The sequence below is a fragment of the Rhinopithecus bieti genome, unplaced genomic scaffold (genome assembly GCF_001698545.2).
Source record: "Rhinopithecus bieti isolate Rb0 unplaced genomic scaffold, ASM169854v2 scaffold_81780, whole genome shotgun sequence".
NCBI classification, from domain to species: domain Eukaryota; kingdom Metazoa; phylum Chordata; class Mammalia; order Primates; family Cercopithecidae; genus Rhinopithecus; species Rhinopithecus bieti.
In genome coordinates, this window is record NW_016830359.1 from 286,285 (window position 1) to 310,032 (window position 23,748).

Consider the following 23,748-nt stretch of genomic DNA (forward strand, 5'->3'; position numbering starts at 1 on the left):
GAATACATCTCAGTAAGCTGTCTTATTAAAAATGACTTTTTATGCCAGGCACGGTAGCTCACGCATGTAATCCCAGCACTTCGGGAGGCCAAGACAGGCGGATCACCTGACGTCAGGAATTAGAGAAAAGCCTGGCCGACATGTCAAAACCCTGTCTCTACTAAAAATACAAAAATTAGCCAGGCACGGTGGTGCATGTCTATAATCCCAGCTACTCAGGAGGCTGAGGCAGGAGAATCACTTAAACCTGGGAGGTAGAGGTTGCAGTGACCCAAGATTGCACCATTGCATTCTAGCCTGGGCAACAGAGCAAGACTCCATCTCAAAAAAAAAAACTTTTAGGCCGGGCGCGGTGGCTCAAGCCTGTAATCCCAGCACTTTGGGAGGCCGAGACGGGCGGATCACGAGGTCAGGAGATCGAGACCATCCTGGCTAACACGGTGAAACCCCGTCTCTACTAAAAAAAAAAATACAAAAAAGCCGGGCGAGATGGCGGGCGCCTGTAGTCCCAGCTACTTGGGGAGGCTTTGAGGCGATGAGAATGGCGGTAAACCCGGGGGGAGTGCGAGGCTTGCAGTGAGCTGGACGATCGGCCATGCCACTCCAGGGCCTGGGTGACAGAGCGAGACTCGGGTCTCAAAAAAAAAAAAAAAAAAAAAAAAAAAAAACTTTTAAAATAAGACATTAGCTTCTTAGAACTGTTAAATATCTAGTCAATGCTGAGATAGAAGCCACCATTTTACCCTATATGATGGACTCTAATGTCAATCCTACTGTATTACTCTCCTCACCTACTTTTAGAAAAATGCCTACCATTCCTAATTAAAAAAAAAACTTCACAATCTCTCAGTCCTGAGCTGCTGCATGTCTTTTTTATTTCTGAGATAATCATGGCCGAGATGATCAGCTCTTCTATGTATAGTATGGTTATCTTTTCACTTTACATTAATGTTTAATTACTTTATGCTAGGCACGCTGCTGAGCAATTTACATGCATTATTTCATTCTTCTATTAACTTTTGAGGTAGAACCATTATTATTCCCACACTATAAATCAGACTGAAGCTTACAAAGCACAAAATGCTGCCCCCAAATTAGAGGGCAGAAAATGGAAGTGCAAAGATTGGAACCCAGATCTTTTTGATTCTGGAAAATGTGTCTTAATCCTGGATAAGTATTCAGAGAATGAGATGGGTAGTGACAAAAGATAGGAACTTTGGAAGGTAGCCTGGAACAAGGTGTTAGAGGCTAGGTTTTTAGGCTATTTTGAAGAATGTGTGCTTTAACTTAAAAACTATGGGATGCCACTGAGGAATTTTAATGAGGGAGAAATGATATTAAACATTTTTTTTAAATACAAATTTGGCTGCAATGTGGACAGCTGACACAGACAATGGTGAATACAAGGAGACTAACTGGAAAGCTACTCGAGTATCCCATGTCAAATATATTAATGTGCATTGGACAAGGATGATGGAATGGAAATGGATTAAAGAGGTGAGATTTCAGACATATTCAGGAGATGAAACCTACAGGTCTTGACAACTGATTTGATGTGGAGGGTGAGGGAGAGGAAAGAGTCAAGAATGACTCCATAGTATGAATTCTTTCGTGATGAGCAAGATGTGCACGCTGCCTGAAAGATTTCCTGCAATCTTTACATTCATAGGGTCTCTCTCCAGTATGAATTCTCTGATGTAGAGTAAGAGATCCACTATAGCTAAAGGCTTTCCCACAAACATTACATTCATAAGGTTTCTCTCCAGTATGAATTCTCTGATGTTGAGCAAGGCCTGCATTCTGGCTAAATGTTTTCCTACATTCCTTACACATATAGGGTTTTTCTCCAGTATGACTTCTCTGATGTTGTGCAAGTGATGAACTATTGCTAAAGGCCTTCCCACATTCAATACATTCATAGGGTTTCTCTCCAGTATGAACCCTCTGATGTTGATCAAGGTATGCAATTTGGCTGAAGGCTTTCCTACATACTTTACATTCATAAGGTTTTTCTCCAGTATGAACTCTCTGATGTTGAGCAAGGTGTGCATACTGGCTGAAGGCTTTCCTACATTCCTTACATTCGTAGGGTCTCTCTCCAGTATGAATTCTCTGATGTACAATTAGGTATCCGCGATGGCTAAAGGCTTTCCCACACACATTACACACATAAGGTTTCTCTCCTGTATGAATTCTCTGATGCTGAGCAAGAAATGAACCATTACTAAAGGCCTTTCCACATTCAATACATTCGAAAGGTCTCTCTCCAGTATGAACTCTCTGATGCTGAGTCAGGTGTGCAATCTGGCTGAAGGCTTTTTTACATTCTTTACACTGATAGGGTTTCTCTCCAGTATGAACTCTCTGATGTTGGGCCAGATGTGCATTCTGGCTGAAGGCTTTCCTACATTCTTTACATTCATAAGGTTTCTCCCCAGTATGTATTCTCTTATGTTGTGCCAAGTTTGCACTCTGGCTGAACGTTTTCCCACATTCAACACATGCATAGGGTTTCTCTCCAGTATGAATTCTCTGATGAAGAGTAAGGGATGAGCTCTGGTTGAAGACTTTCTCACAGTCATTACATTTCAAAAGTTTCTTTTCTACATAGACTTTCCTATGTTTCATTTCAACAGATTTTTTCCGGTAACTTTTCTTTTGTGGTTCATGCTTATGTTCTTTTTCTTTGGTGGGAAAACTCTGTTGTATATCAAAGATTGTATCCTGGTGGAATGTTTGCCAAGATTTGTTATATTCTTTATGTTGAACTTCTGGAAGGATTTCCTTATGAGTGATGATTAATTGACTAAGATGTACCTCTTGACTTCCCAGCTGGTTCTTATACCAGTCCTCACTTTGACAGTCTTCTCTGAAATTGGGGTAGTCAAGGCTATAACTAAGATGTCTTGTTCCCACTGTCACAACTGTGGATGATTCTTCATATGTCTCTTGCTTTGATGAAAATTCACTGTTTTTAAATACATACTCCCAATCTAAAAGACATCAAGAAACAAATGTCTTTTGTATTTAATTCACTAGAAGAAACTTCTTAAACATGTGAATAAAATACATAACAAGTTAAAGGATTTAAAAGCTTACAATGCATTCTAAAATAACGACATTATAAATAATAAGAATTTAAGAGAGTTGATTAAGGAAATAATCATTGACAACCAGTAAGGTAAATATAAGAAGAACAAAACAATGTGGTCATCCAAAATCATAATCAGCTTTTTATAGCTAAGTTAATAACAGACTTCAAACACCTTTTCTGTCTTATCATAGGTTATCCTGCATTCAAGCTAAGTTATCTTTAATAAGCCAGTTTTATGATGTTAACATGATTTAAAAACTCCACTGGAATCACAGGCCTAAAAACAACACTAGGCAGTATTAATATCCTTAATAGGATACATGTAAAACTTTATGGTTGTTCATATTGTTCATAAAACTCTGTGGGTAAACATTTGCAGTTAGAAAAAAGTCTTCCTGAAAATCATTTTCTATGTAACAAATTCCAACCGTATGTAAATTTTCAATTGATCCCTAAGATGCCTTCATATAAGAATAGTTTTCTATCAAACTGCTTGGTCTTACTAACCTAGCACAGAACTTAATCTGCCTTCCCGTGTTCAGTTCCAAATCAGATCACTTCATTTTTCTGCTTAAGATTTTCCTGCAGTTTCGTACTACGTTTATAATAAAGCCAAAATTCCTACCCTGGTTTACAAAACTCTACATGACCTGGTGTTCTCTGATCTTATATTCTACTACGCTCCTGCTTGCTTCCTCCACTTCAGTCATATGGGAATTCACTATATTTCCACTTAGGAACACCAGACTTGCCATTTCTCTGCCTGAAAAGCACTTTCCACAGATACCTGCTTGATCCCTTCTCTCAGTGCACTTCTTCACTTGAGGTTCTGTTCACATATTACCTCTTCAGTATGGCCTTTGCTGAACATCCAATATGAAGTATTCCATGCTCTTATGTTTCTCTTTCCTCCTGCTTTGCACTTCACAGCACTTAACTTATTTAATATCATATTACATGTCAACTTACTCACTATTCTCATTAGAATGTAAACATTCATGTGTAGGAACTTTTTTTCTCACCCTTGAACACCCATTGCCTAAAATAGCCTGGAAAGATAGAAGGTGCTTAGTATCTTTGGAATAAATACTGAATCAATAATACATAAGTCACCACACTAATTCATCCTCTTATTGGAATGACATGCTTGCATGAATGGGGTAAATGTCTGAAATCAAATGGAATATTATTACTAAAATATTATAGTGGATAATGATATTTGGAAGGAAAAGAATCTGAAGGCAACATACTTAAATTGAGGCTGCTGACTCCCACTCTGCTGCCTCAGTGCCCTTCCAAATTCCACTTTCCTCTCTAAACAGTTGCAAATCACACTCATGAATGCCCTATAGAAAGTCAACATGAAAATTAAATTCTGAAGACTCATGGGTCAAAAAAGAAATATGAAATGACTGCAAAGGAGCAATGATCTAATTAAATAAGCCCAGAATTAGGATGATAAAACTATAATAAGGAAGTAAAAACATAGGTATAGTCATTGATGAATACTAATTCTCATTAGACTGAAAAGTTAAGGATGGATGTTATAATCATTACAGGCATGATTCTTACATTTTAGAGTGTATCAGAATTAGATAAAACTTGCTAAATGACAGATTGCTATACTCTGTGCACAGAGTTTTTGATTGAGTTAGTGGAGGTTGAGGGCTGAGAATCTTCATTTCTAATAAATTCACAGGTGATGCTGCTGGTCTCAGGACCACATTTGGAGCATCACTGCACAATAGCACCCACTGGAAGCATAATATAAAAAGGTACAACAAGCCAGCAGATAAAATAAAATGGAATTATAAAAAATATTCAAACATCCCAAAAGAAGATAGAGATGAGCAAATATTTTTTAATGAGAAATATTAAAGAGAAAACAATAGTAGACCCAACTCAAATTATACAAATAATTAAATATTAATGAACTCCTCATTAAGTTAAAAGGCAGAGTTTATAGGAATCATCAAAATGAAAGACACAATTATATGCTGTTTATAGAAACCTCACATTATATATAAGAATACATTAAATAGTAAACAGATAAAGACGTAACATTCAAACAGTAAGCATAAGGCTAGACTGACTATATTCGTGTCAGATAAAATAGACTTTAAAACTGAGTATTGGCCGGGCGCGGTGGCTCAAGCCTGTCCTGTCATACCCAGCACTATTGGGAGGGCGGAGACGGCGGATCACGAAGTCAGGAGACTCGAAGACCACATGCGGGGCTAACACAGTGAAACCCCGTCTCTACTAAAAAATACAAAACTAGCTGGGGCCAGGTGCGGGGGCCTGAGTCCCAGCTACCAGGAGGGCTGAGGCAGGAGAATGGCGGGAACCCGGGAGGTGGAGCCTTGCAGTTGAGCTGAGATCCGGCCACTGCACTCAGTCCCGGGTGAGCAGAAGGGAGACTCCGCCTCAAAAAAAACAAAAAAAACAAAAAAAAAAAAAAAACTGAGTATTACCAAAGATAAAGAGACATTAGTAATAAAGGGATCAATTCACCAGAAAGAAATAATCTTTAATGTGTGTGCACCTAATATAAAGCCTTAAAATACATAAAACAAAAATTGAAAGTGTAAGAAATAGGTAATCCTATAGTCATAATAGGCAACTAACACATGCTTTGCTCAGAAACTGACAAAACTAGGAGAAAATAGTAACAAAGAGGATCTCAACAGGGTTAACTACTTTGATCTGATTTATATTTATACAACACTACACCCAACACTTGTACAACATGTATTCGAGTGCACACGGTGTGTTCAGTAAATAAGATAGACTATATTCTGGGGTATAAACCAAGTCTCTATAAATTCCAAAGTACCGAAACCAAGGTAAGTATGCTCTCTAACCTCAATAGAAGTTATATATCATGGGCCAAATCATGGGCCCATGATTATAAATCATGGGCCAAAAGAGTATAGTAAGAGAAATTAGAAAATATCTCAGTTGATAATAACAATACAACGTATCAAAATCAGAGGATACAGCTAAAACGGTACTTAAAGGAAAATCTAGTTTTCAAATGCTTATATTAGAAAACAACTAAAAGTCTAAAAATCAATAATCTAAGATGTCACCTCAAGAAGTGAAGAAAAGACCAAAGTAAACTTAAGGAAAGTAGAAGCAAAAAGTTAAGAAAGAAAATTAACAATACAGAAAACAACAACAGAGGAAATAAAACAAAAGTAGGTTCTTTTAAAACATCAGTTATCAAGAAAAAAAGAATAGATATCAGCAACACCAGAGGAGTTATCATTACATATCATACAGCTGTTTTTTAAAAATGTTAATAAATTGAACAACTCAGATGAAACACAGAAATCTCTTGAAAGACATAGCCTACCAAAGCTGATTCAACAAAAATCAGATAACCTGATTAACCCTATATCCATTAAAGCTGTTATGTAAAAAATACTTCAGGCCCAGATGTCTTCATTGGTGAATTCCATCAAATATTTAAGGAAGAAATAATATCATTTTATCCAAACCGTCAGAAAATAGAAAAAGAAAAACACTTTCCAACTTGGTTTCATAAGGCCAGTATTATCTTGATACCAAAATGAGATAAAAAAATTATAAGAAAGTAAACCTGCAGGCCGGGCGCGGTGGCTCATGCCTGTAATCCCAGCACTTTGGGAGGCTGAGGTGGGCAGATCACGAGGACAAGAATCATGACCATTCTGGCCAACTGGGTGAAACCCCGTGTCTACTAAAAATACAAAAATTAGCTAGGCGTGGTAGCATGTGCCTGTAGTCCCAGCTACTTGGGAGGCTGAGGCAGGAGAATCACTTGAACCTGGGAGGTGGATGTTGCAGTGAGCCGAGATTGAGTCACTGCACTCCAGCCTGGTGACAGAGCAAGACTCCGTCTCAAAAAAAAAAAAAGAAAACTGAATTGTTAAAAAATTATATTTATTATAGCATTCAAAAAGCTATTAAACACTTAGGAAAAAAATTTAACAGAGTACCACTACACTGCATACTACAAAATATTCTTAAAATAAATTTTATTATTTTCCTTTTCTTTTCAGACAGAGTCTTGCTATGTTGTCCAGGCTAGTCTCAAAGTCCTGGACTCAAGTAATCCTTCCAACTCAGCCTCTCAAGTAGCTAAGATTACCAGCGCACACCATCACACCCAACTTCGAGACATTTTTAAAGAGTAATAAATGGCTTAATAAACCATACTTATATTAGAAGACTCAATGTTAAGAGGTCAGTTCCTTTTCAGTTGATGTACAGAATCAATGTAATCCCAGCAAAAATCTAAGTTTTTTGAGTAGAAATTCTCAACTTCATTCTGAAATTTATATGAAATGCAAATGATCTAAAACTAAAACAGTCAAGGCAATTTTACAAATTGCACTATCTGATATCAAAACTTACCATAAAGCTACAGTAATCAAGGCAGTATGGAACTGGTGAGACAATAGACATATAGATCAATGGAACAGAAGAGATTCCAGAACTATACCCACACATATGTGGTCAAGTGATGATCAGGAAAAGTGGCAAGGTGACACAATTAGGAAGAGAAAGTGTTTCCTGACAAACGGTCTTGGGGCAACTGTATATCCATATGGAAAAAATAGGAACCTTTACCTCACACAAGACACATAAATTACCTCAAAATCATTCACAGAGCTAAATGTAAATGCTAAAACTTTAAAACTCCTAGAAAAATATATCTGTGACCTGGGAGTAGCAAGAATTTCTTAGATATAAGAAGCACCAACTAAGACAAATTAAGAAATTGGATTTTACAAGAATTGCAAACTTTGTCTCCAACAGAGGTGGCAGTAGAAAAACAAAAAGGCAAGCCATAATTGGCATTTATAAGCCAATACATATAAATGATAAAGAACTTGTTTTAAGATAATATACAGAACTCTTACAACTCATAAGATAAACAATCCAATAAAACATGGGCAAAATATTTGAACAAATATTTTATACAAGTTATATGCATGGCCAGTAAGCATATGAAAAGAGGCTCAACATTATTAGTCATTCCAGAAATGCATACTAAAACCACAACACAACTTTTAGAATGACTAAAATTAAAAATACTACTAATGATACCAAGATTTGGTGAGAATGTGGATTAACTGGAAGTCTCATACACTGCTAAAAGAATGGTATAATTCCTTCAGAAAACTGACAGTTTCTAACAGAGTTAAACATATACCTATCATATAATTCAGTTCTTCCATCTTAGGTATTTACCCCCCAAAAATAAAAATATATGTTCACACAAAGTCCTGTACATGACAGCTGTATAGCAACTTTATTTATAATAGCCCCAAACTGGAAACAACCCAAATGTCCATCACTAGGTGAATGGATAAATGAAATGTTGCATTCATCCTGCAACAATATAGATAAATTTCAAGATCATTATGCTGAGTGAAATAAGCCAGACATAACAAAATACATACTGTATGATTCCATTTGCTTTAGATGCAAATTAATAAAAAACAACAAAGATCAGATTCATGTTTGTTTGGAACTGGGAGTGGAGAGTAGGATAGATGGAAAGACACAAGCTATCTTTTGGGGTGATAGAAATACTAAATGTGTCTTGATTGTGGTGACAGTTTCATGGGTATATGCAAGTGTCATCAAACTGTACAATTTATATGTATCCAGTTTACTAAATATAAATAATTCCTTAATAATAATACTGTCTGATCAAATACAATAAAACCAGAAAACTCTCTTTTAAACAACCCTGTGTGAAAAAAAAAATTTTTAAAGTAGATCATCTAGTATGAACAGCAGTAACAAAAACACTTAAGTATGAGAATCTACAGGAGATAGACAAAGACAAACTAAGAGGAAAATTCATAGTCCTTAATCATCTCATTACTAAATAAAAGAATGAAATTAATAGATCAAGCTCTCATTTCAGCACTGTGGAGATCAAAATAAATAAGAAAATTAGAATGAAAGAATTAGTAAGGAGAAAATATTTTATGAATTAGTATGAAAAAAACAGAAAATTGGAAAAGAATACTAATACATAAATCCATAAGCTAGTTATTTACAAATAAACTTATTTATGAGCAGAGCGACCTAATAATACATGTATTCTTTTTTTTTTTGAGACAGAGTCTCGCTCTGTCTCCCAGGTTAAAGTTCAGTGGTTTGATCTTGGCTCACTGCAACCTCCACCTCCCGAGTTCAAGTGATTCTCTGCCTCAGCCTCCTGAGTAGCTGGAATATACAGGAGCCTGTCACCACACCTGGCTAATTTTTGTATTTCTAGTAGAGGCAGGGTTTCACCATCTTGGCCAGGCTGGTCTTGAACTCCTGACCTCATGATCCACACTCCTCGGCCTCCCAAAGTGCCGGGATTACAGGTTTAAGCCACCACACCTGACCAATATATTCTTTTTAAAAAAGAATAGTTATACAAAATAAGAAATTAAAATTGGAAACCATTATAGATACAAAAAAAGAAAAATAATTGTATATTACTTTGCTCAAATTCATGAAATCTGATAACCTAAATGAAAAGAACAATTATCTAGAAAAATTAAAACGCATAAAATTTAACCAAAGACAGGCTGGAAGCAGTGGCTCATGCCTGTAATCCCAGCACTTTGGGAGGCCCAGGTGGGCAGATCATTTGAGGTCACAAGTACAAGACCACCCTGACCAACATAGTGAAACCCCATCTCTACTTAAAATACAGAAAAATTAGCTGGGCATGGTGGCGCATGCCTGTAATCCCAGCTACTTGGGAGGCTGAGGCAGGAGAATTGCTTGAACTTGGGAGGTGAAGATTGCAGTGCACCACTGCACTCCAGCCTGGGCAACAGGTCAAGACCGCATCTAAAAATATATATATATTAACCAAAGACAAACTATAGAGATGCCATTTACCATGGAGGATACTGAGAAAGTTGTCAAAGATTCACTTCTCCCACAAAGGCCTCAGCATCAGGCTTTATCTCTCAAACTCTTAAGACCAGTGATCTCATTCATTCACACTGACATCTCTAAATCAGAGTATTTTTCTCAGACCCTATCTTCTAAACCAGTTGCATGTTGCATTTCTTTGCTTGGAACTCTCCTCATCTTATACATATAACCCTCTTATGTCCACAGCTAAATTTATCATCTTTCCTTCTATCAACCTATTCTTCTGATTGTTTCTATTAAGTGTTATCATCTTGTAGTTACCCACACTTGTAAATAAAATTGGCTTTCTTTCTTCTTTGCTGGTGTATAAGCCTCTGAATAATCCCAAGAATTTAGCAGAATCCTCTTCTCAAAACATAAAGTCGGCCGGGCGCGGTGGCTCAAGCCTGTAATCCCAGCACTTTGGGAGGCCGAGATGGGCCGATCACGAGGTCAGGAGATCGAGACCATCCTGGCTAACATGGTGAAACCCCGTGTCTACTAAAAAGTACGAAAAATTAGCCAGGCAAGATGGCGGGCGCCTGTAGTCCCAGCTACTTGGGAGGCTGAGGCAGGAGAATGGCATAAACCCAAGAGGCAGAGCTGCAGTGAGCTGAGATCCGGCCACTGCACTCCAGCCTGGGTGACAGAGCGAGACTCCATCTCAAAACAAACAAACAAACAAAACATAAAGCCAATGAGGCTTGGAAAATAAATAAATAAATAAATGCATCAATCCTTCAATCTAAAAGGAATGAGTAACTGAGAAAGGAAAACAAACAAACAAAAAAAAATTGGCTTTTTTTTTTTTTTTTAAGACAGGCGCTTGCTTTGTTGCCCAGGCTGGAGTGCAGTGGCATGCTCTCAGATCACAGGCTCAGGTGATCCTCCCACCTCAGCCTCCCACGTAGATATTACAGTTGCATGCCACCAGGCCTGGCTGACTTTTTGTGTGTGTGTATTTTTAGTTTTACCATGTTGCCCAGGCTGGTCTCGAACGCCTGGGCTCAAGTGATCCACCCACCTTGGTTTCCCAAAAAGCCGGGATTATAGGCACCTGGATTTTAAAAAATGAAACAAAGCAACCTGTATAAAACTAAAAGGCAAGGACAAGGAGATGCTGTGACATTTGGGTCCAACAATAGGAAAATGGGTTATCAGAGAAGATTACTGTCAGAGAAGACTGTAACTTGTGAGAGAATATAAACACAGAGAACAAATTGAGGAGCTCATGCTAAAGATGCCTCAATATTTCTTCCCAGGCTTTGAATCTTTAAGAAAAGCTACCCAGGAAACATCAATGATGAACTGAAATCTTTCAGAATTGCTGAGCTTTTCCTGGTAATGGCTTCTATCTCCCTATTTCTCTCTCACTCACCAGGGCATGTGCCTCTTGTTCCCTCCTTCTTCACCATCCAGGGCTCTTTTCCTTGCTCCAATAATGAGATCACATCTGGCTTAGAAACAGAAACTCCTGCTTACAAAAAATAAAAGGGGAATTAGGCAGGTATATAAGTAAGATCAAGTTTCTGCATCATCAAGAAGGTGGGAGCATAATGGGAGGGAGCTGAGGAATAAGAATGGGGAAGATGAAGCTGCCAGTTCTAAAAATTCAACCTATTTTGGGAAGCACAAGAAAGGGAAATTTAGTGAAGGACATCAGAGGTTTCCCAACATTACACTGGAGCTCAGTCCCATGAGATTCCGAATTACAGGAGACGTCCTTACCCAGTGATACCAAGCTCCTGTAGTTCTCCAACATCACTTTCCTGTACAAATTCCTCTGAGCGGGGTTCAGCCATTCCCATTCCTCTTGAGAGAAATTTACAGCCACATCCCCAAATGTCACCAAATCCTGAAATGACATAAACACATTCTTGCTCAACTAGTGTTCATATCCTCACATGAGCCTAGGTTAAAAAGTTAAATTGTCTATACTTTTAGAGAGAAATATTGCACATAGCAAAACTTTCTGACAGTATCTTAGGTTCTGGGCAACACATGTCAGATAATTACTAGATGACTTCTTTGTGCTTTGTTTTGATATTCTGTCATGGAAAGTATACAATTTGAGAGATAATCCTACTGTTGGAGGATTTATAACACACACAAAATTGGAAAATAACAGAACACTGTAAATCGAGTATAAAATATGTTATTCATATTAAATGCCAGAGTATTTCTCAATATTGGAAAATCAGATACACTGGGGAAGTAAAGAGCTTCAAGGAGGAAACAGGCTGAGTTAAGCTTTTTAACATGTACATGGTTGAACCTGGCATTTTTCCAAACTCAGTAAAATGGAATGGTCAATGTTCCAGAGACATCAATAGGGTTGTATAAAAATACATATAAAATGTTTGATGCTTACAATATTGACTTTCTGAAATTAAATATATGTAATAGAAACAGTAAACAAAGTTTTATACTGACTTGCAAAAATATGGCTTAAATGTATACCATAACAGAGAGCAATCAAGCAGCTGAGTGACAGATCACCTTATGTGTGGAAGTATGCCACTGAATTTGTGCTTGGTGGCAAAGATAACATTTGCTAATCAGCTGTCAAACTGATGCATTTCATCTCACTGATGACCTCAGGTATCTCACATATTTTTTACATTTCACAGTACACATTTCATAATGACAACCTAGGTCTTGTATGTGTTGTATTTTAAACACTTGTTTTACACAAATTCCTCCCCTGTAGATGGTTTAAATGAATGGAAGGCATATGGTTTGGATGAACAGCAGCTTGATGTCACAAAAGGTATCTGAATCAGGCCAGAGGTGATGATGCATGCCTAAAGTTCCAGGTACTCAAGAGGTTGAGGCAGGAGGATTGCCTGGGATGCTTGAGTCCAGCCTGGGCAATATATGAGACCCTGTTTCTACAGACAAACAAACAAAAAGGTATCTGAATCAAAACAAGAAAAAATTTGTCACAGATAAAATGAAGTTGATCTCAAAGACTATGACTCTAATGTCTTGAGAAGAAGAGTACTATTACAATAAATGTTTGAATCTGTATAATCAGTACTTGATAAGAAGGAATCAAAGAAGTACAATAAAAGTTATTTCAATATAGGACAAATTTCGGTTGGAAACAAAAATTTTCCTGAGACTGTGTGTAAGAGGCAACAAGTGATTGCCTAACAGCTCTTGATAACCCCACTAAGTTGTAAAGATAGTTGGTAACTTATAAATATGCTACATAAGAGACAAAATAATATAATTTAAGCACTATTAATTTACTTAAATAGTGAACGTCTCCAAGTCTGATAATAAAATGCATCAAAAAATACCCACCGCTCTCACTAGAGAAACATACACAACTGTGCCTGTTTGATGAGCAAGAGTTTTTAAAATGTTACAGTACAGCTCCCAAATACTACTACTGCATGTTGAAGTAAGGATCTTTAAGATAACATGGAACAAGACCTAGTTCGCTTCCTAAAAATTAAAAATGGGTCTTCTTCCTAACAAGATAAATCAGCTCAAGACTTACCAGGGCTTGCTGTATGGTTAGGCATATGTATCTTGGTTTTGTTTTTGTTTTTTTGAGACAGAGTTTCGCTCTGTCACCCAGGCTGGAGTGCAGTGGCCAGATCTCAGCTCACTGCAAGCTCCGCCTCCCGGGTTCACGCCATTCTCCTGCCTCAGCCTCCCACGTAGCTGGGACTACAGGCGCCGCCACCTCGCCCGGCTAGTTTTTTGTATTTTAGTAGAGATGGGGTTTCACCGTGTTAGCCAGGATGGTCTCCATCTCCTGACCTCGTGATCCGCCCGTCTCGGCCTCCCAAAGTGCTGGGATTACAGGCTTGAGCCACGGCGCCTGGCCTGCATCTTGGTAGCTTAAGAGCAGGCTTTACTCCGTGGCATCTTGGTTTTGACATGTCACAGAGTAAAGCCTGCTCTTAAGCTGGGCTGACATAGAGATGGGATTCAATGTTACACACCTGAACAGCTATGCTGATTCCTTAAACACTGAAATATTGCCACACTCACTGGTAAACAGCTACTGCACTGAGTGCTGCTAGTGACCAGATTTCTCCGTAAGGAATTCAGCAACTGAAGATTAATGCCCAGCATGGCAGCAAACGCCAGGATCCCAGCTAAGATACGTTCTGCTGTGTGCCTTTGTCTTGTTGGTTGTCAAATATGAACATCACCCCTACCCTTATATGACTCTTTGCAGAGTAATGCTCCTGTTGAAGAAAGACTCAAATACATCAGTGATTTTATTTAGAAACCTTTTCAATGGAAAAAAAAAAGGAGTCAATGTTAACTGCTACTGTTAGAACGATGCACAAAAGTGTTAAGGAGGTTATCTATAAAGAAAGCAAAAGTATGGCTCCAAGAAACATCAATTACATGCATCAGCTGTTTAAAAAGCTTCCATCTCTGAAACACTTCTTAATACAAGGATATCTACGGAAGTGACTCGTCGCTTCAAAAAAGGAAAGGAATGTGAATCAGGTCTAAAAAGTAAAACTTGTGCTGGATAGGCCTGGGCACTGCTATTCATCCATTCTACTGTAACTCAAACACTTCAATAAAACTCTTTAAAATTTTGTGCAGGAGGGCTGGGCGAGGTGGCTCAAGCCTGTAATCCCAGCACTTTGGGAGGCCGAGACGGGCGGATCACGAGGTCAGGAGATCGAGACCATCCTGGCTAACACGGTGAAACCCCGTCTCTACTAAAAAAAATACAAAAAAACTAGCCGGGCGAGGTGGCGGCGCCTGTAGTCCCAGCTACGTGGGAGGCTGAGGCAGGAGAATGGCGTGAACCCGGGAGGCGGAGCTTGCAGTGAGCCGAGATCGCGCCACTGCACTCCAGCCTGGGCAACAGAGCAACACTCCGCCTCAAAAAAAAAAAAAAATTTTGTGCAGGAAAGTGTTCCACACACATCATTTATTGTGTAGACATTAGTGAAGAAGCTTTTGCTACACAAAGTCCTCAAGACACATTTTTTAGCTGCACACATGAACTAATGCATTCTGTATTTTAATTATCTGACATTTTCCCCTCAGCCAATGAGACCATGAATACCTTGTAAATGCTTTTTATAATTCTTTTGATGCAATTTAAAAATTACCATCATTAAAGAAACTTAAAAATATACTCTCCAGTATTTCTACCCTCAGTGATTTCCTCCCACTCCTTTTTTTTAAATTTTATTTTTTGGGAGACAGGATCTTGCTCTGTCGCCCAGGCTGGAGTGCAGTGTTACGATCATGGCTGATTGCAGTCTCAACTTGTAAGGCTTGAATGATTCTCCCAACCTCGGCCTCTCAAGCAGCTGGGACCACAGGCGCTCATCACCAGGTCCAGGTAATTTTTAAATTTTTGGTACAGATGATGTCTCACTATGTTGCCCAGGCTGGTCTCAAACTCCTGGGCTCAAGTGATCCTCCTACCTTGGCCTCCCAAAGTGCTAGGATTGGAAGTCTTTCACCCCCATGCCTACTCCTGTGTCACTCGACCTCCTAAAAGCAATTATAATTCATAGTTAGTATAATCTGTTCAAACAGTTCCTTATACTGATGTCTAGGATTATGTATATATTTCACTTACTGATAATGTCACTTTTATTGGCTGAGTAATATTATATAGTATAATTATGCCCTGTCTTACTTACTTACTAACCCCCATGCTTATTTTCAGTTGGGTAAATCTTAATTTTTTTTTTTTTTTGAGATGGAGTTTTCCGCCCTTGTCACCCAGGCTGGAGTGCAGTGGCACGATCTCAGCTCACTGCAAACTCCACCTCCCGTGTTCAAGCAAGTCTTCTGCCTCAGTTTCCCAAGTAGCTGGGATTACAGGCACCCACCACCATGCCCAGCTAATATTTTGTATTTTTAGTAGAGACGGGGGTTTCACCATGTTGGCCAGGCTGGTCTCAAACTCCTGACCTCAGTTGATCCACCCGCCTCGGCCCCTCAAAGTGCTGGGATTACAGGCGTGAGCCACCGCACCCAGCTGGGTAAATCTTAATTTTTTACGATGATGTTGCATAGGTCTTGAATTATTTTTTTAAAATCGATTCATAGATGTCGTTCTCTCCATTGAGACCAGGATTTCACAAAATTACTTAACCTCAAAAAAAATTTTAATTACACTGTTTTGACCCAGCAACAATACGGTCAAATTGTTTTTGAAGTGAAAAAAAACAATTAAGGGTGGGAGTAAAGTGTTGGCTTGCACTCAAAGACATCCTCACAGAGTTCTTCAGGTAGAAGGAAAACAGAAGGGAAATGGAAGCATGAAAACACAGGAATAAATTAAGAGTTCTAAAGCAGTAACTATAAATAGAGCAATAATAATACTGTGCAGTTAAATCACCATAGGCATCTCATCCTGTTCAGGAAGCGATAAGGGTACTAATCATAGAAGCAGATGACAGAAGAAAGAAGGATCACTACATATGAGTAATGGACGAATATTATCTTAGAAAAGCCACTAAAAGAACAGTAACAATTACTTAAAATTACTAAAATAATAAGGAAAAATACCTAATTAACCAAAAAAAGCAAAAAAGGAGAAACAAAGGAAAAAAGAACAGATCGGATAAATGGAAAACAAACAGAAATACAGTAGTTTTAAAATATCTATAAGCATTATATTAAATATGTAATAAACACTAAAAGATTAAGATGATCAGGCTAGCTTTTTAAAAACTAGCCAATTATATGCTGCTTACAAGAGGTATACTTTAAATATAATCTTTAAAGGCAGAGGTTCTCAAAAGCCATGCATTAAAATCATCCTGGATACCTGTAATCCAGCTACTTGGCTACTTGGGAGGCTGAGGCAGGAAGATAACTGGAGGCCAGAAGTTCAGAACCAGTCTGGGCAACATAGTGAGACCCCATCTCAAAAAATAATAATAATAATCCTGGGAAACCCAATAAAAATGTGTTTTCTTAGGTGCCACCAAGAGACCATGATTCAGGAGGTCTGGGGTGGGGTCCTGGAAACAGCATTTGGGCTAATGGATTCCATCTATTCTATACATCACACTTTCAGCTTTTTCTTTCTTCTGTTCCCAAATCAGCAGCAGGAAAGAAGAGGTGTCTAGTTCTAGCTATCCTGGTCTCACTCACAGATGAGGAATTCATCTGAATGCCTATTACCAACCGGGCACTATTCTAAGAGTCAGGAATACAAAGGTGAACAGAACAAAGTTCCTCCTCTTAATATTCTAACAAAGGAGAGAAACATTAAACATAAGGTCATACATGTCAGGTAGTGACAAGTGACAAAAAACAAAAGAAGGTAAAGGGTGATTAAGAGTGATAGGGTGTTTATTGCAGATGATATGGTCAAGGTAAGTCTAAACGAAGAGGTAAGGTTTGAACAACAATCTGAGTGAAATGGGAGGGCAAGCTATGTCAACATGTAGGGGGATGGGGGAGCAAATGCAAAAGTCCAGAGACAAGAAAAAGCAGAGTACGTCTGAGAGACAGCAAATTCACTACCGTCATTAAAATGAAGAGAGGTAAATATTTGTAGAAAATGAGGTTTAGGAAAGCCAGGAGCTGAAGTACAAAGGGGCTTATAGGCCATGGTTAGGATACTGGATTTCATTCCAAGTAAGATAGGAAGGCAATGAAGGTTCTGGGCATGGGAGTGAAATAATGAGCCCCATCACAGTCTTGCTACAGTGTCCTTCATCATTTTCCACCACCCTCTTAATATCATCACTCACCATGATCGATGTTACTGACCCTCAATGTATATTACAACTTCTTACATCTGACTCAGTCACTAACTGGTCACGTGGACATGTCACTTTCTTCCCCTGGCCTCCTTTTCTTCATCTGTAGAATGAGAAACTTGGACAAGATCACCCATAATTATCTTCCTGGCTTTACTGTTTTATAAGCCTAAGACTGTGCTGTCTAATACCCTAGCTACTAGCTACATATGGCTAAATTTAAATCAAGTAACATCACAAATTCAGTTTCTCAGTCATGCTAGTATATACAAGTCTTTGTAGCCACATCTGGCTAGTGGCTTCTATATTAAACACTGCAGATATAGAACATTTCTACTGTCAATCATCACAGAAAGTTCTATTGGACAGTGCTGTACTAGCTGATTTCTGCATCTGCCTCACCTTACTCTTTCTCCATTCTCTATATTTTAACTTAGAGGTTTGTATTTTTTATATATATTTAACCTATACAATGTATTTAACCTCTACGTATTTTTATCTACGTGTACAGAATTTTTTTTTTTACTAAATGAATATTCCATCCCTTCCCCATTGATTTAAAATAATATCAGTACATCATATAATTAAACTAGTATACATTAAATTCTATGAAGACAAAGACAGGGCCTATTTTTATTTATCACAGCACTTAGCATAAGGTCTTTAATAACTATATGTTCCGTGAATGAATATTTCCATTCTTATGGAATTCTTATACTTGGAATAGTTTCTTAACATTATATGTTTCTTCTGGCTCCATTCCACACTATCTACTGTTTTTATTATTATAGATATATACAGCTTTTACTTTAATGTCGATTTAAGTGCTCTCCCATTACTCTTTTTCAAAAAAAGTTCTATTTTTTACATATTAATTTCACTAATCTTAACTAGATGACCTAGAGTAACATAGCTGTGGACACTCAGAATGTCCCTAAAATGGTACCTCATTATTCCCTGGAATACTATTCTTCAAAGCCCACAGAGTGCCTGGAAAAATCCCTGCCCTAGCTGACCCACACTTTAATATTCAAGACTCAACACATCTCACTCCTCAAAATCACTTTGAGCAAGAGACTTTGCCCTGTTCTGTGACTAAGACCACCTGACAACCCCCCTGTCTTGCCTTCTTTTCAAACCTAGGTCTGTGGAAAAGCTTTATTTATGCTAGTGGTTACAACTGAACATACACCTTAATCTCAATGAATCAACTTACTACAGTGAAGGTTATCATATGTCAATGAGTGTATTTTTGCATCTTGAGAGCTTCTAACAGACACTAAACCCAGAGGAGGTGCCGAACTATTTCTTGAGTGAAAATAAAAATGCTGGCTGTGGAAAAAAAAGATGACTAGGCTTTTGGAGACTTTTACTTGAAAGCAAGATATGAGGAATGAGTCACTGGATGAATGGAACCTTGTTAGGTTGGAGTACTTTGGAAGAAAAACAAAATGTTCGTATAACCTAAAAAATAAGATGGCATTTTGGGGAAGAGAGAAGAAATGCTTCCTTACCTTGGACATGGCTTTAAGGATTCCAGAATTTGACAGTTCTTCTGTCCTACTCCTTCAGGCTCCTCTCCAGGAGAGGGATGGTATCCTGAGAAAGTAGAGCTGGAGAAGGAAAAAAAACATAAAATGCCAGGCCTGCCCTGCAGCTCTCAGTATCATCCGCCTAGAAACCTTTCCTTCTCTTTCTCCTTCTTTCCCCAACCTCAGGAGTCAATTAGAGATATTGCTGAGCAAGTCATTTATATCTAAATTTACAATTCTTTTGCCCACATGCTTTGGATCTTAAGGATACAACATATGGGCCAGGTGCGATGGCTCACGCCTATAATCTCAGCACTTTGGGAGGCTGAGGCAGGTGGATCACGAGGTCAGGAGATCGAGACACGAGGCCAGGAGATCGAGACCATCCTGGCTAACATGGTGAAACCCAGTCTCTACTAAAAAATACAAAAAATTAGCCGGGTGTGGTGGTGGGCGCCTGTAGTCCCAGCTACTTGGGAGGCTGAGGCAGGAGAATGGCATGAACCTGGGAAGCGGAGCTTGCAGTGAGCCAAGATCATGCCACTGCACTCCAGTCTGGGCAACAGAGCGATACTCTCTCTCAAAACAAACAAACAAACAAACAAAAAACAACATACATGTTCTGTGCTTAAGTTACCTTCCCATTTATAATTTAGAACAAAAACAGCAATTACACAATGGCATTACCAAGCAAGGATTTCCCCCTTTCACACACGAAGGCTCTTCATTGGAGTAATTAATTATTCAAGACATCATGGTAATGAGGAATTAAGCCAAACTGGAAACCAGGTCTAACTTTTAATTCTTTCCACCCGATCATGATGTTGAAAGGAAATATGTCCCCACCCTTTCCGCAAGGATGAGAGATAAAGTTACAAAGTAAAATTTCTCAGAGAAAGCATCTCTATACACAGAGTGAGCATCAGAGGGTCCATGTGGTGTGGTGGACACTCGATCAAAGAGTCAAGATGGCCTACTTCAGGTCTTGGCTTATGACAACCCACAACTGAAAACTAATCTCTTGGCTTTTCTGGGCAATCTCCTCAGAGAGAAAGAAAGAGAGAGGGAAAGAGGGGCAGGCTATGCATGAACAGTCATCCAAACCGCTATCATTAATTCTTATCTACCAGACCTCACTGTCTTGAAGAATAAAGCCATTACCTAAGAAGCAGCATAACTTAGTGGTAAGAACCACTAGGCTTAAGGATCAGAACACCTGGTCTCAAACAGCCAAACCACTACATGCTACCTCTACAACCTCTGGCAAGTTAGGTAACCACTGCAAACCTGTTTCCCTATCAGTGAAATGGTAACTATTCCCTATCAATTGTTGGGAGGATTCTGAAATGATCTACATAAAGCATTGAGCACAGTGCTTGGTACATCCTTTCTTAAATAAATTTTCATCTTTCTGTCATTTATTTTCATAAATAGCACATGGTAGGTCTCCCATTCCTTTTTCCTGTTAAATTCCTCACATGCCCCCAGAGACTGAGAGGGATGGAAAAACTACTGTGCCAGACGACAAGCAGCCAGCGTTTTCAGGCTTAAGTCTGAGGCTCCTGTTTGTCTCTCCCTTTCCAGCTCTCTTCCCCTCTCCCTTTTTCCATCTTCTCCCCTTCATCTCCATCTCTCTGTCTCTCCACCACAACAGCAGTCTCCCAAACCACAGAGAACACCAGCATCTCCAAGCACCCACACAGCTTCCTGCCCACAAAAATCACAGACAACAAACCACACAGTTTCTCACTCTGGCACCTCCCCTGGCAACCTATGGACATGCCCCCACATTGTAGCCCGCCCTGCTCTCACAATGGGTCATATAAGGCCATTCTGAGTCACACTGTCACACTCACTGTCGGCATGATACACAGTGCTAAGTCACACAATCTCTTGTCAGTCTCATATAATCACACACTGTCATGCACAATCTCACTGTCACATACAAACTTAGTCTAACAACACAAACTCTGTTCACATAGTTTCACATACAGTGACACACACTCACACACTGTCACACAAATTCTCAGTCGTAGTTTCACGTGGTCCCACATCAACAGCCACATATCGTACACAACCACATAGCCTCACACACAACACATACTGTCCACAAGTCTCACATGGATCCACACACATGGTCAAACTCTGTTCACAAATTCAACACAACACCTGTCACACAGTCTTACCACTATCCCGCACACCACAGGTCCAACACACACAGTGACATGTCCTTACACCACTGTTCCACACCATGGGTCCTACCGCCATAGTGGACCCAGTTAACACTGTCAACACCATTCCCAGGTTCAGTCCTCACACATGGTGGGGGGATGGTGGTCCCCCCTTAAACACATCCCACACGGTCCCCCATATAACTTGTCAAAGGCCTAGCTCCGCACACACAGGGGCAACGGTCCCCTCATACTGTCCAACACACATTCTCACACCCAGGTCTCACACTGTCACACACAATCCACATTTGTCCCACATGGGTGTCACACTGACACACCATATTCCACACACGGTCTCACACAACAGTCACACACGGTCTCACATTCTCACACAGTCACACATGGTCTCACACACGGTTCCACACTGTCAAACACATTGTCACACACGGTTCCTTAATGTCACAACATTCTCACACACTGTCACACACGGTCCCACACACGGTGGCATGGCCGCTCCCGGCGTCAGCTCCATCCCGCGCTCCTCACCGCCTCCTCCCTCCGGTGGGCACTTCCTTCGCGCGGTCCTTGGAGGCCGGGGCTGGGCCAGGGCCCGGGCCAGGGCTCGATCCTGGCCGCCGGCCGCGCTCACAAAGGCGCCGCAGGGCTAGGGCAGGCCGCAGGGGCCGCTGGGAAATGAAGTCCAGGTCCGGCGCGGCGCAGAGGATGCTGGGATGGTGGCCGAGGATCCCGGGAGGCCGCAGGTCTCCCCGCTCGGTTGCGGGTAGTTTCTGCTGCGCCGCCTTCCCTAGTAAGCCTACCTCCGCTGGCCTTCAGAACCCCACTCGGACCAGCTGAACCCTCTCAGGCCGTTCGACCGCCCGTTCACCCACCCGTTCCACTTGAGGCCTGGGAGGACCGGCTCTGACTGCGCAGGCGCAGCTGGCTCGGGTCCCCCAAAGGCTGCCAGGCCGGGGTGCTAGCTGGTGACGCGCACGCGCAGTAGCCGCGTCCGAGCTCAAGCGCTCCGGGTGGGGCTGCGAGCCCAGCGCTGAGAAAAGGGAGCCTAGAGGACCAGTGTGTGGCCAGAGCCAGCTGGAGAGGGGCCCGGTAGGACGTACGTGTGATTAAGCTGTCTGGCGGCCCGGGCTTTCTCTTTCCTTTCCCTTTCTGTTTCTTCTGTCTCCGCCTGACCCTGTTTTTCATTCGCCATTTATTGAGCGCCTACTGTGTGGGGCACTGTCGTAGGCCCTGGGCACACAGCAGTGAACAATCAGACAAAATCCCCACCTCATGAAGCAGCGTTCTAATGCGGGAAGAATTCAATAGGAAAAAATTAATAATAAAGGACACTGATGCATATTGGGAAGTAATGCGTGTTATCAAGAAAAGCGAAGCAGAGTGTTAAGACCATTCTTTCAGTTCTTCCTTCCTTCAGTTATGCCCTCTGAATCAGTGGAAAAAACAAAAAGTGTATTTTTTTTCCTATTATCTCGACAACTAATCATAACAAGACTTCTCTAACCAAATATGGGGGAGTTCCCCACGCATACCAAGCACCCGCATACCAAGCAAGCAGTGAGTTCAATGAGTTCTGCAGCGAACACCAGCTGGGTGTCCTCCAGTTCAATTCCGCCGCTGTCTACTTGGAGACGGGTCAGACACCTTTCGCTGAGGGCCCAGTCCCCAAGCCTGCCTCCCCCTTCCCACTACTCACAAGTCCAGTCTCTGGAACATCTGACCCCACCAGCTTCAAATTGGGATTTTCACCATCCCCTCTTTGCAGTTCAGTATTTTGCTAGCGTGGCTCACAGAACTCAGGGAACACTTATGTTTACTGGTTTATTATAAAGGATATTACAAAGGATATAGATGAAGAGATGCATAGGGCAAGGTACAGAAGAAAGGGTGTTGCACCCAAGAACCTCGACATGTTCAGCTATGTAGAAGCTCTCCGAACCCTGTCTTTTGGGAGTTTTACGGCTTCATTACATAGACATGGTTGATTAAAATCCCCTCCCCTCCTTGGGGTTGTGGGTGGGGTTGAATGTCCCAGCCTTCTAGTCATGCCTTGGTCTTTCCATAACCAGTCCGCATCCTGAAACTATATAGGGGATGCCAGCTATCAGTCAACTCGTTAGCAAACAGAGAGTTTTTACTCTTACTTTGTAGTTCCTAAGGATTTTAGGAGTTCTCTACTAGGAAGATCAAATATATATTTCACAATATCATACTCTCTTATTCCTATTCTTCAATGTTTTTGAAAATATTTTATAAACTCCTATCTCTAGTTCTGTCTCCCAATCCTGTAC

General features: G+C 40.2%; 1 protein-coding gene across 7 annotated transcripts; it reads right to left on the minus strand.

Moving 5' to 3' along the window:
• Positions 1-679: 679 nt before the first annotated feature.
• Positions 680-22,377, minus strand: ZNF583 (zinc finger protein 583). 7 transcript variants are annotated; one of them, XM_017865368.1, is made up of 7 exons: positions 21,986-22,375; positions 19,251-19,349; positions 17,747-17,854; positions 15,437-15,505; positions 11,744-11,870; positions 11,394-11,492; positions 680-2,993 (listed from the first exon to the last, which is right to left on the minus strand). In XM_017865368.1, the coding sequence occupies exons 5-7, from the start codon at positions 11,775-11,777 to the stop codon at positions 1,516-1,518; spliced, it is 1,611 nt and encodes a 536-aa protein (XP_017720857.1). In that variant the 5' UTR covers positions 11,778-11,870; positions 15,437-15,505; positions 17,747-17,854; positions 19,251-19,349; positions 21,986-22,375; the 3' UTR covers positions 680-1,515. The 7 variants fall into 7 exon arrangements, with proteins under 7 accessions (XP_017720857.1, XP_017720856.1, XP_017720855.1 ...); XM_017865367.1 differs by having other exon boundaries at positions 17,728-17,854; XM_017865366.1 differs by lacking the exon at positions 15,437-15,505 and having other exon boundaries at positions 17,728-17,839; positions 21,986-22,377.
• Positions 22,378-23,748: the final 1,371 nt, after the last annotated feature.